At 47.5% G+C, this 11,702-nt stretch overlaps 1 protein-coding gene across 7 annotated transcripts in view; it reads left to right on the top strand.

The window, feature by feature from the left end:
- The window catches only part of PFKFB3 (6-phosphofructo-2-kinase/fructose-2,6-biphosphatase 3), a 94,815-nt gene that overhangs the window by 74,070 nt on the left and 9,043 nt on the right, over positions 1-11,702 (top strand). For 5 of the 7 annotated variants that reach the window (XM_023734403.1, XM_004379711.2, XM_023734399.1 and 2 more), the window contains 12 exons: positions 355-451; positions 1,235-1,301; positions 1,934-2,008; positions 2,371-2,427; positions 4,761-4,885; positions 5,315-5,522; positions 5,917-6,063; positions 6,275-6,379; positions 8,138-8,267; positions 9,022-9,084; positions 9,211-9,275; positions 11,385-11,558. In XM_023734403.1, coding sequence (XP_023590171.1) covers positions 355-451; positions 1,235-1,301; positions 1,934-2,008; positions 2,371-2,427; positions 4,761-4,885; positions 5,315-5,522; positions 5,917-6,063; positions 6,275-6,379; positions 8,138-8,267; positions 9,022-9,084; positions 9,211-9,275; positions 11,385-11,558 — 1,313 coding nt within the window. The remainder of the gene's footprint in view (positions 1-354; positions 452-1,234; positions 1,302-1,933; positions 2,009-2,370; positions 2,428-4,760; positions 4,886-5,314; positions 5,523-5,916; positions 6,064-6,274; positions 6,380-8,137; positions 8,268-9,021; positions 9,085-9,210; positions 9,276-11,384; positions 11,559-11,702) is intronic. The other 2 variants (XM_023734405.1, XM_023734404.1) reach the window with 1 other exon arrangement.

The following is an 11,702-nucleotide window of genomic DNA, read 5'->3' as shown; positions in this document are numbered from 1 at the left end:
ACTTGAAAATTGATGGCACCCAACAATAACAGCAACAACCTTGCCTCTGGCTGCCAAGTCAGCAGAAGAGTGACTGGTTTGGACCTTGCGGTGGGTGTGAGACCCACTCACTTTTGGAGACCATTGGCAGAAATCATTGCCCCTGTGTTTGCTAGACTTGTGACTAACCCTGTTCTCACAGTCTTAATCTCTGGTCCATAGTGTTGTGAGTCTGGGTTTAGAGACTGGACCCAATTCATACTGGTGGGGTTTTGTTTGTTTTGATTTTTTTTTTGAGATTGTGTTTCCAGTTGTGAGTAGGCCGCTTTGTCCTGCTTGGTCATCTCAGGCTGGCCTTTTCTTTTCCGTCCACAGTGTTCAATGTGGGGGAGTATCGCCGGGAGGCTGTGAAGCAGTACAGCTCCTACGACTTCTTTCGCCCTGACAATGAAGAGGCCATGAGAGTCCGAAAGTAAGACATGAACTGCCTTGAAGGCCTTGGATTTCGGTTTGCTTTGCCTATTTAAAACATGTTGTGTAAGAGGAAGAGAAAGTTGGCCTGCAATGTGGCTCTCTGGCTTCTGGCTTATCTAGTTAGGGTTGATGGCTATCAGATTTGGCCCCAGCTCTGCAGGCAGCAGCTGCTACAATATAGTTTAGGGTAAGCCTCTTGGCCTGTCTGAGACTCCTTGCTTTAATATGATCCCAGATGTTCTAACTCAGCTGATGTGATATAGATCAACAGCAATAACACCTTGTTAAGAATAATCAAAATAGTTTCACTGAAAACTATCTGTTTACATTTGAGAAGAATTTTTTTTTAAAGCACAGGTGATCGTCAGACCTTAGTGCAATAGTGCTCAGTCCTAGCTGTAGGGTAAAATCACCTGTGGAGCTAGGAGAATGTCCCTGTGTCAGGCCACACCCCAGACCAGTTCAGTCACAAGTTGTGGATGGCATCTGGGCATCAGTTTTTTGAAACCCCTCAGGAAATTCCATTGTGCATCCAGGCATGAGCACTATTTCCTGAGGGTGATTGAAGTACTTCCACACTGGAGCTCACCTTGGGGAGCCTTTGGGCCTTTGGGAGGTGATGCCAAGGAAGGCTTGGTGAGCCTGGCCACAGCGCTGGGCAATTTAGAGACAGAACTTGCAGTTACTCTGCTTATTGGGGTGGGTGAGGCAACTTGCTTGGACTTACCCAATCCAGATGGGCCTTCCCTGATGCTTGGCCTCTCTTTTTTGCATGTTGCAGGCAATGCGCCTTAGCTGCCTTGAGAGATGTCAAAATGTACCTGACACAGGAAGGGGGCCAAATTGCGGTAAGTCTAGGGAATACCATTGACTCGCTTCTGAATCCCATATCAGGATGGCATCCTCAAGAGAGTGAAACGTAGACACTGGCCTGGGGAAGTGCCAAGAACCATTGCTTAGACACCGCAAAGATAGACGGGCGCCTCTGGCCCTGAGGGCTGAGGGAAGCACGAGGTTAGAGCAGTACAGGGGCTCAGCAAGGTGGTTGATGGGGGTGAACTCGAGGACACACCAGCTGGAGTGCTCTGCTCACCCCGTCCTCTGTGCGGTTAGGCCACCACTCAACCGAGGCTTGGAGGACCTGGGGTTGCTGCCAGCCGCAGTAGCTAATGGATCTTCCCCATACCTCCTCCTCCCACTACATGTAACTCTTTGTTTTAAATAACTCTTCCTACCTCTTCCCCTTCTGTCCCTCAGAGCTGTGGGCAGTGGAGAGGGGAGGGCTGGCACAGTGCCGGGGCTTGGGTTCTGCACGCTCCTGGAGAGACCTTGGGCGGTGCACAGTCTCTTCTTAAACCAATATTTTTGGCTTATTCATGGAAGTGACAGGCCTGCCTGAACTACTCGGGGTTTTTGGTAAATATCATTAAACTCAAAATTAGATTCTTCTTCACTGCCTGCCCTTCTTTTTTCCTATCAGGTTTTCGATGCCACCAATACTACTAGAGAGAGGAGACACATAATCCTTCATTTTGCCAAAGAAAATGATTTCAAGGTGAGCCAAGCTTCTTGTCTTCTCCTGTCCCAGAGAGCTCAGGAGAAAGGAGAAACCTTGGGATGGGCCAATTACCATGTCTGGAGCACCTCTGCTTCATACGTGGAATCTAACCTCCTGCCGCCTAAAAATAGGGCCTTCTTGCATTAGGATGCTTAGGGTTAACCTAACTAGGGAGGCAGAATGCTTCCCTGAGTTGGAGAGGGTACAGGGCAATGGGATTGAATCAGTGGATCTTTTACGTATTTGGGAATTTAGGCATGGGGTCCTTCTTTCTTGTATGTGATACATCACAACATCAACGCTGGTCTTTGTTCATACGCATTTGTTGTTTCCTAACAGTCTGTCTTGCTTCCACCCAGGTGTTTTTCATTGAGTCTCTGTGTGATGACCCTACGGTTGTAGCCTCCAACATCATGGTAAGATGAAGCAGAAAACCCCCATTCTAGTGTGATAGCTTAGGCTGCAAGGACATCTGCAATCTGAGGAAAGCAGGCCATGCCCTGAAAGTGAACTAAACTTTTAGAATGAGGTGGTTCTCCCCGTTTTGTTGATTTTGTTTGAGATGTGGGATGCTGAGAGGTTAGAAGTATGAAGCAGTATTTCTTAACTTAGAGGCATGTTCTGTGACCTAGGCTGGCTCTTCCTGGGGTCTTTTCAGACAGTCGGCAGTGAGCCCAGCCTTGTTGGGCCATAAAAGGTAAAGTGGGGAGGACCGGGAACAGTTTATGTAGGTGGCAGTAGCTTGGCAGACCTGGAGTGTGTTTTGGGACTGCTTGGGAGAAACGATACAGAAGCTCAGCCCTGCCAGATGGGAAGGTAGGCAAGAGGCTGATCTCTTTTGCTATTAAGCTCCCTGATAGGTAAGAATGATAGTGTATTGACAGAAGTCTATAGAATTTGTTAAACTGAAGTCAGAGTTTCCAAGTTTGGGAAGAAATGGAATACTAAAATTATCTTCCTTCTAGTGCATCAGAGTATAGGGCCAGTCTCCCCTGTGTCAAGGGGAGGTTGGCCTATACATTAAGGGTAAGTGGCAGCTTAATTTGATTAATTCTTAGATTTTATCAGTTGATAGCAAAATAGATCATAAATGCCGACAGAAGTGGTTGCCATGGAGTCTTTACCACAGGTCACCTTCTCGTGGAGGAGATAAGTTTATGTCCAGTTTAAGTATATCAGAGTAGGATATATCTATAAAGAAAAGCAGTCTTAATAACTTCTACGTGGAACTCTGTGGTATCGCTGTACAAACAAAAACCAGTTATTGTCAAGTTGATTCTGAGTCATGACAACCGTGTGTGTATCAGAGTAGAACTGTGTGGCATAGGGTTTCAGTGGTTGATTTTTCGGAAGTAGATTGCCAAGCCTTTCTTCCGAGATGCCTGCTGGATGGATTCTAACCACTGATCTTTTGGTTAGCAGTTGAACACATTAACCGTTTGTACCACCCAGGGACTCTGTATAGCAAAAGTTTTAAAGGGATGTTAAGCATTCCTTAGCTTCTTGTATTGGACCTTTTCTCCAAGGCAGTGGGAATATTTCAAAGCATTTCTAAAACATAAGTTCATGTTTCAGGAAGGGCAATGTGAATTGTGGAAAATCAGTTCAGATTAGTTTCATTGAGTCCCAAGGAAGTGATTCAAAGTACAGGGAAACAGATGTTGCAGTAATCTAAACAAAGGGGTTTTGCTGTAATTCCTTGGTTTTGCTTTGCTAGTTTCACTAGGTAGTGAAGCAGAGTGCAGCTACCGAGTGATTTATCCCCAGTAAGCTGTCACCAGTGTGCTTAGCCAGATTGCCGTTCATCTCTAAGTCCTTTTTAACACGTTTAGTCATTTGTCCCGACCCTCCGTTTTCAGAAATTTCCGTCTCTGATTAAGCCTCAAAGCAACATTGCGGGTTAAACCTCCCCACTGTATTCTTTATGTGGGTGGCTGCACTAGGAAGAACAGGATTTGTGCACTTCGATTTTTGAAGAGTGGCTGCCTTTCTTTCAAAGCTGTGGTAGTTGTTGAAGTGAAAAAGAGCACGTGCATAAAAAAATTCTGGGTGTCCCCCAATTCTACCAGGTTGCTCAGACCTACTGCTTAGTTACAGGATATGGCTGGTCTGAGTGTTCCTTCTCCACCCGCTTCCATGAGAACAAGTACCCCTGAGCAGGAGAGACACGTGTTCTTGGTAGAGAAGCAAAGGGCTGGTGTTGCACACCAGCTGCATAGTTAATAACAGACTAGTTACAAGTGTTTGCTGCCTTGGTCTGTGGGTCAGAGGAAGGATTGTGCCTGGAATACAGGACCAGGGTCCTCTCTAGCGGTGATGGAGTGTGCCTTTTATAACCCACAACCCACTCTTTGGTATAGGGAATTTTGGAGACGTTTACATGGAATTCGGTTGGTTCAAGGGCTAAGCTCTCTGGCAGTAACTCAGTTCCTGAATGGTGGACTATTCAGAAGTTTTCCTTAAGAAATCCTCGTGGATGTCCTGTCTCTGTCCTCTCTGAGGGCTGAGCAGGCGGCGCATGCCTTCCAGCTAGCAGTTCTCTATCTACCATTGGTACCCTCACCATATAATAATCAAGTTATGACTCAACCCCCGGTTGCTTTCTTTTTTCTTTTAAATACTGGCTAGGAAACCCTTATTCTGAGACTTTCTGTGTGTCCCCCTTTTGAAAGTGCCAAATCCTACTTAATCTAAGCAAAAAGCCTCCCACTGTGACTCATCCGTCAGCTGCCTCTTTGTGGTGTTACAGGAAGTGAAAATCTCCAGTCCGGATTACAAACATTGCAACTCAGCAGAAGCCATGGAAGACTTCATGAAGAGAATTAACTGCTATCAAGCCAGCTATCAGCCCCTGGACCCTGATAAATGTGACAGGTAATTCCTAAGGGGGACCATGTCTGAATTACCCACATTTGGGTTTTTACTGTTTTCTTGAGGTTCCACAAAGCACATGCTCCTGCATACTTTTACAAACTCTCTTTAAAAATGTCTTTTCCCCTCCTCCCTGATTACAAATGCCGTACATCCTAGTCTTGCTACTGTCCCTCTGATATTTTCTTTTCCATTCTCTTGCTTTTCTGTCGCCTTCTTCTGTGGAAATTGGTTGCTATGCTTTTCCTCTCTGGCTCTTGTAGAAAATAGATTCAGTCTTTGCTCTCAAGTCACTTACAGTCTGACTTGGCAGTTCTGTTGAGGAATGAGTCTTCTGGAAGTTGGGCCAGGGGATTTGTACATGAGGTTAGGTGTGCTATACTGACAGGTGGAACTTTCTGATGGCCGATCCTTGGTGGTGTTTCTGTGCAGGGATTTGTCACTCATCAAGGTGATTGATGTTGGTCGGAGGTTCTTGGTGAACAGAGTCCAGGACCACATCCAGAGCCGAATTGTGTACTACCTGATGAACATCCACGTGCAGCCCCGTACCATCTACTTATGTCGGCATGGGGAGAATGAGTACAACCTCCTAGGGAAGATCGGAGGCGACTCCGGCCTGTCCAGCAGGGGCAAAAAGGTAGGAGGAAGCTGAGGGATAGAGCAGGAAAGGAGGGGTACGTCTCCTTTCCATTAGGGAAGTTGTGAGGTCGGTGGGAGTGGGCAAGGTGTTGTAATTCCTGATGCTGCTGCCTCAATGTGCTTACTGTGTGTGTGTGTGTGTGTGTGTGTCGAAAAGGCAAGGGTCTCCTGGGGCTTTGAGGAGGGGCAACCTGGTGTGCATGCAGGAGGCTAGTCCTAGCTGTTAGGGGCTGGAGCTAGTTGCTGCCAGGCTCTTCACCATTCTAACTATAGTAGCGCAACAGTCCTTAATGTGGCGGGTGAATGAATCTAGCCACCGCTTCTTGGAGGATGCTGGAGCCCCAGTATCCAATGTGTGTATTTCCCTATCCTGCACCCCCCCCTCCCCCCAGTTTGCCAATGCCCTGAGCAAGTTTGTTGAGGAACAGAACCTGAAGGACCTCAAGGTGTGGACGAGCCAGCTGAAAAGTACCATCCAGACAGCAGAAGCCCTTAAACTCCCCTATGAACAGTGGAAGGCACTCAACGAAATTGATGCTGTGAGTGCCTGGATCCAGCCATGTGGGAGGGCTGGAGGGAGAGGGGCTGCGGAGGCCTCTTGCCCCTGAGCCAGTTAGAAAGAGGGCAGCCTGTCGCCATGCAAATTGCCCCTGGGCATTGTGACTTCCTGAGATCTCTTTTAGACTCACAAGGGTTGCATTGGCCCTTTTGGGCGTATTCCCTTGAGTGACCTCTGGGTGTTTCTGCCAGGGTGTTTGTGAGGAGATGACCTATGAGGAGATCAAGGAGACCTACCCTGAGGAATACACTTTGCGCGAACAGGACAAATACTATTACCGCTATCCCACTGGAGAGGTATGTGTGCTGGGGCCGGCCTCATTTCTTGCCCTTCTTTTCCATCTGTAATCGTTTGTTCACTCAGCAGATAATGATCAAGTGTATATTTTGTGTGTTGTATGTGGAGAAGCTCATGAAGCGCCTTAGCAAAGGCCAAGAGAGGGCTTCTAGGGACCTGGAGGGATCCCCAAAGAAAACAAAACAAAAAAAGCCCGTTGCTGTCAAGTGGATTCTGACTCATAGCGATCCTATAGGACAGAGTTGAACTGCCCCATAGGGTTTCCAAGGAGCGGCTGGTGGATTCAAACTGCCAGCCTTTTGGTTAGCAGCCTAAACTTTTAACCACTGCACCACAGGGGCCGGGCTCTGGAGGGATCCCAGGTACTGACTAATTGTGCACGGCTGAGTGGTCAACTCCAAGAAAGAAGGACTCTGACATCCAACCAATGTTTTTGGAGCTCCTAACCTGCTCTGGATGCTTGTTGCTAGCACTTTTACCTTTCAGTTGAGTTTTCCTAAACTGGAGCTTGGAAACAACTCTAGGAGAAGCACAGTTGCATTTTCCACTCAGTGAAAAGTGACAGATGTGTTTCTCTAATGACATCTATAATGATATGGGAAAGAAAGATTGCCGATGATTATTCACATGACACAAAGGTGTTGTACTTGACTGCAGGCGAGCTGGTTGACTTGCCAGCTGCATATGTGTTACCTCCTGTCACTTGTACTGATGTATGTTGGTGCTCACGGAGGGACAGTTTCCCAAGCCCGGTGTAAAACTCACTTTGCCTGGGGAAGCAGCTGCTGCAAGCACTGAACAGAGTGCTCAGATGCGGTGGGTGCCTGGGGGTCTGGCCACAGGCCTCGGGGCAGAGACACCAGTAGGGGTCCTTCCTGTGACGCTCAGCATTTGTCACACAGGCCCACACTGGCCCTCACTCACGGGACCCAGGTTTGTAAGAAAAGGAAGGATGGCAGCAGAGGGACCAGTGCGAAGGATAGTAGCCTTGTTTTAAAGTCACAAGCCTACCCGTTATTTTTACTTTTTATTGAGATAAAATTCACATAACATAAAATTCACCATTTTAACCATTTAAAAGTGTACAATTCATTGGTTTTTAGTGTATTCACAATGTTCTGTAATCATTACCGCTATTTAATTCTAGACTATTTCTATCACCCCCCTAAAGAAATGACAGACCTGTTAGCAGTCAGTCTCAATTTCCCCTTTCCCCTCGTCCCCTGGCAGCCCCTAGTCTGCTTTCTGTTCTATGGATGTACCTATTCTGGATATTTTATGTAAATGGAACCATACAGTGTATGGCCTTTTATGTCTGGCTGACTTCACTCAGCATGATATTTCCAAGGTTCATCCGTGTTATAGTATGTATTGGTACTTCATGCCTTTTTATGGCTGAGTAATATTCCATACCCCTTCTCAGCCCCACCTCTCTCACCCTATGTTAAGGATTAGAAAAGGAATTTTCTCAGAGAGAAAGTTTGCCTCTTAGAAAAGTATGTCACCAAATTCCTATCAGCATGGAGATGATTTGCCTTTTTGAGGAAGTTGCTTGTGCTAGGTCTCCCTGGTAAGAAGGTCACCACTCACCCCAGCCCCTTATTGGGATGCAGTATTAAAACATCACCGGGTATTAATTGAGTCAGTGAGTGTTCTGTGGCTTATGATGGTGAGAAAGGTGTGGCCAGCTGGCAGAGCTCCCACCTTCCCGAGTGTGGTTGTGCTCTGATGCAGGGCCCTGCCCCTCTGTCTTGCAGTCCTACCAGGACCTGGTCCAGCGCCTAGAGCCGGTGATCATGGAGCTGGAGCGGCAGGAGAATGTGCTGGTGATTTGCCACCAGGCTGTCCTACGTTGCCTCTTGGCCTACTTTCTAGATAAGAGTGCAGGTACTGCCCATCCTCTGAAGCTTTGTGTGTGAGGAAATCAGGAACTGGGGAGGTTTCACACTCGAGAAGAAGGGCAGCGGGAAGCTGAACTTTGAGTGTAGCATATCTGTATACCACGTCATTTCCTACCAAGATGCTGTTTCTGTTGTGTTGCCGCATGTTTAAGTCAGTGTGCATGTCTGGCCACACAGCCCACAGAGGGGTCTTCTCTGATACAAGCCTCCCTTCTAGCCCTTAGGAAACATTTTAGAATACAGTTTGATACACAGTGGGCTTAGTAGTATTGTAAAACAGCCTCCAGAAAGCCCTTGGTCTCCCAAATCTAAGGGTCTTTGAGGCAAGTAGAGGTGGGGTAAACTCTTCTCTTAAACGCATCCCTAGGGAACAAATACCCCAGATGACTCTAAAGATGCTATTAGCAGGTAAATCTTGTATCTGCCCAAGGTTCAATTGAATCCCAAGACTTACTTAATTGTTTTGGGAATGCTTCTTTTTTTTTTTTAACTCTAATTCTGACATTGTGAGTGGATTTCTTTATTTTGTTCCTTGGCCAGGTAACCTTTTCTGTTTTATGCTAGCAGGATGTAGGATGGCCTGTGTGCTGGGAGACAGCTCCCCTGCCTGGGCCTGGCTTCTGGGGACACGGGTGTGTCAGAAGCTCCCACTGTGGACTGTGAACGTAGATGTCAGTCCATAAATCCCCCTGCCTCAAGTCTCATGTCTAATCATGGGATCATATCTGCTTTCTTTTCAGAGGAGATGCCCTACCTGAAATGCCCTCTTCACACAGTCCTGAAGCTGACGCCTGTAGCTTATGGTAAGTGATGCAGCTACTGCCAAGATACACTCCCCTGTGCCTGCGGTTCCTGGTGGCTGTGGAGCTTTCAGTAGGGGCCACCCCTTGTTAACAGAAGCTGTGCTCTTTGCCCTCCCCGTGTCCCAGGTTGCCGAGTGGAATCCATCTATTTGAATGTGGAGTCAGTGAACACACACCGGGAAAGGTCAGAGGTAAGTGTGCCTCCCACTCCCTCAGCATCCCCACCTTGTCCTTCGTCATGCGAAGGACTTCTGTGGAGTAAGGGACCAGTGGGCTTATACACTTAAGAAGAATGAAGTCTTGATTGAGTTGCATGTGAACCTTTCAGCTGGTTCTCACTATAGTAATTTTTTTAGTTGTAAAAAAATACATAACCCAACATTTGCCATGTCATCATTTTTCATGCGTACAATTCAGTGACATCAGTCATGTGGTCGCTATCGTAATTTGTTCGAAATAGGCCTGCTGACTTTCTCTCCTCCTTTTTCTCTGTGGCTTCTGGGAGCTTTTTCTTTTTTTTTCCCAGCGCTCTCTTTCCCCATTTCTACCTGACTTGAGAACTGAGTATTAAAGAGGAAGATACATTTTCCTCTTTTAAAAATAACCAAAGCACAATCATTGTTGCCTGTTCCGTTCAGGCAGCTACAACTGTATTTTCAGGTTGCAGAGTTACTGGTTAAAGCAGGATTAGGTATCAGCTTAATTCATCTGTATGTGCTTAGGTACAGAGCTACCAAGATGATGATGACACAGAAGAAAAAGGAAGTGAGACTAGAGAAAAATGGATATGACTTGGGAGTTAGAGACATAAAGGATGGTAATGGGAAGGGTTTTTTCAAGGGACCCCAGTGTTTGGTTTTGTGTGACTTCCACCCCAGGAGATCTGACATTTGGTGGTCCGTCAGGTGAAATCTCTCACCAAGCAGATCAGAGTTCTGCCCAGGCGTATGTTATGAAAATACCTTTGAGTTAGCATTATACAGGCTGTCAAGACAGAATGCTTTGCCACTATTAGTCTGACACTTCCTTGTACGTCAAGTGTGCATTCTGTGCATGGAGGCCCCAAAACAGTTGATTTCCCTGTTGCCAAGGAGTTCGGCTACAAGATTTTGGCATTAAGGGGATGTATGTGAGATGTCGGCTCAGTTTACTCTCACTAGCAGTTGTTGCCTGGCTGGCTGAGCACCTGCCTCTGACCACCTCTTTCAGATGTGGTGAACCGGCTGCTATGTTGCCTTCAGTCATGTGAGGAGCAGCCCTGGCCGGGGAGGGTGTGGCTGGTGTGGGCTCTCAGCTTGGCTCCAGTCTGCTGCCCCAGTGCTTTGGTCGGGCCTGAACTCTGCTCCGATGGTCCCTGAGTGCTGCCCTGGGGAGGACTGGGCAGGGTCATGGCAGATGCAGACCAGGACTTAGACTCCTGGGCCACGAGCTACAGAATGACAGGCTGCAGGACTTCAAAGCCCCCTCTGCTACTAGGTAGGAGAGGTCCGCCTCATCTGAGATAATGGGCTTCACGTTCTTTTTAAGCTTTTCCAGAAGGAGGGCCCACCCTCAGTTCATAGCAGCCTGTTATGTTAATCACAAGGCTAGTCTTTGGGCCTGGCTGGTGGGTTCTGCTTCCCTCAGGTTTTCTGTGTCTTTAGTTTTGTGGCTGATTTTGAACCCTTCATTTCCTGTCCTAAATCAGGGCATTTATGTGGAGCATGAGTTGTCCCACGTGTATGTACTCTGCAGAAAGGGAGGGCTCCTGGATCCTGGACTAGCTGGTCAGTGGAAGGGAAGCCAAGCAGATATGCCTTTTCCTCTCTTCAGTTCTGTGCCTGCCCCTCTGTGGTTACCAGTGCCTTGCCTCCTGTATTCCTCATAGCCAGCTCTCTCTCCTCCTATACTACCCCCTCCCTGTGCCTTTCTCAAAGTCCAGAAGCAAGGCTCTCTTCTTGGACTTTGCTGCTGTCATTACATAACTTGTTTGTGTTGAACCAAAGTGCAGAATTTTTACTGGTATTCTTCCCTCACCTGCTGCATCTTCTGTACTTTGCACACGTTCATTTGCCCTTGTCCATGTGGTGTCTTTTAAAACAGTCCAGGAAAGGAGCATGAGAGGAAGTCATCCCCTGTTCTTGAAGCTGAGGGTCATAGGATAGGACAAACTGCAACTCCATGATCCCAGGGCCTTCCCCTTGGTCAGTCTTGTTTCACTAGAACCCAGAAATAGAGAAACATTTTTTTTTATTTTTGCTTATTTACCTCCCCCCTCCTTGTAACTGTCGCCTTCTCTCTTTTGTCTTTGTCTTGCTTAGGATGCAAAGAAGGGACCTAACCCGCTCATGAGACGCAATAGTGTCACCCCACTAGCCAGCCCTGAGCCCACCAAAAAGCCTCGCATCAACAGCTTTGAGGAGCATGTGGCTTCTACTTCTGCTGCCCTGCCCAACTGCCTGCCCCAGGAGGTGCCCACGCAGCTGCCTGGACAAGTTAGTTGATTCCCTTTGCCTTCTGTGCAGTCACGTCGCCTACCTGTGGGTAGGGAGGAGAGCACCCCGTGGGGCCTCAGACACAGGGGATTGGAGTGTGTGTGTGTGTGTGTGTGTGTGTGTGTGTGTGTGTGTGTGTGTGTG

This window comes from Trichechus manatus, unplaced genomic scaffold (genome assembly GCF_000243295.1).
Source record: "Trichechus manatus latirostris isolate Lorelei unplaced genomic scaffold, TriManLat1.0 scaffold00067, whole genome shotgun sequence".
Lineage (NCBI taxonomy): Eukaryota > Metazoa > Chordata > Mammalia > Sirenia > Trichechidae > Trichechus > Trichechus manatus.
The sequence above is the reverse complement of the archived record's forward strand: the minus strand, read 5'-3'. Positions and strand labels throughout refer to the sequence as shown.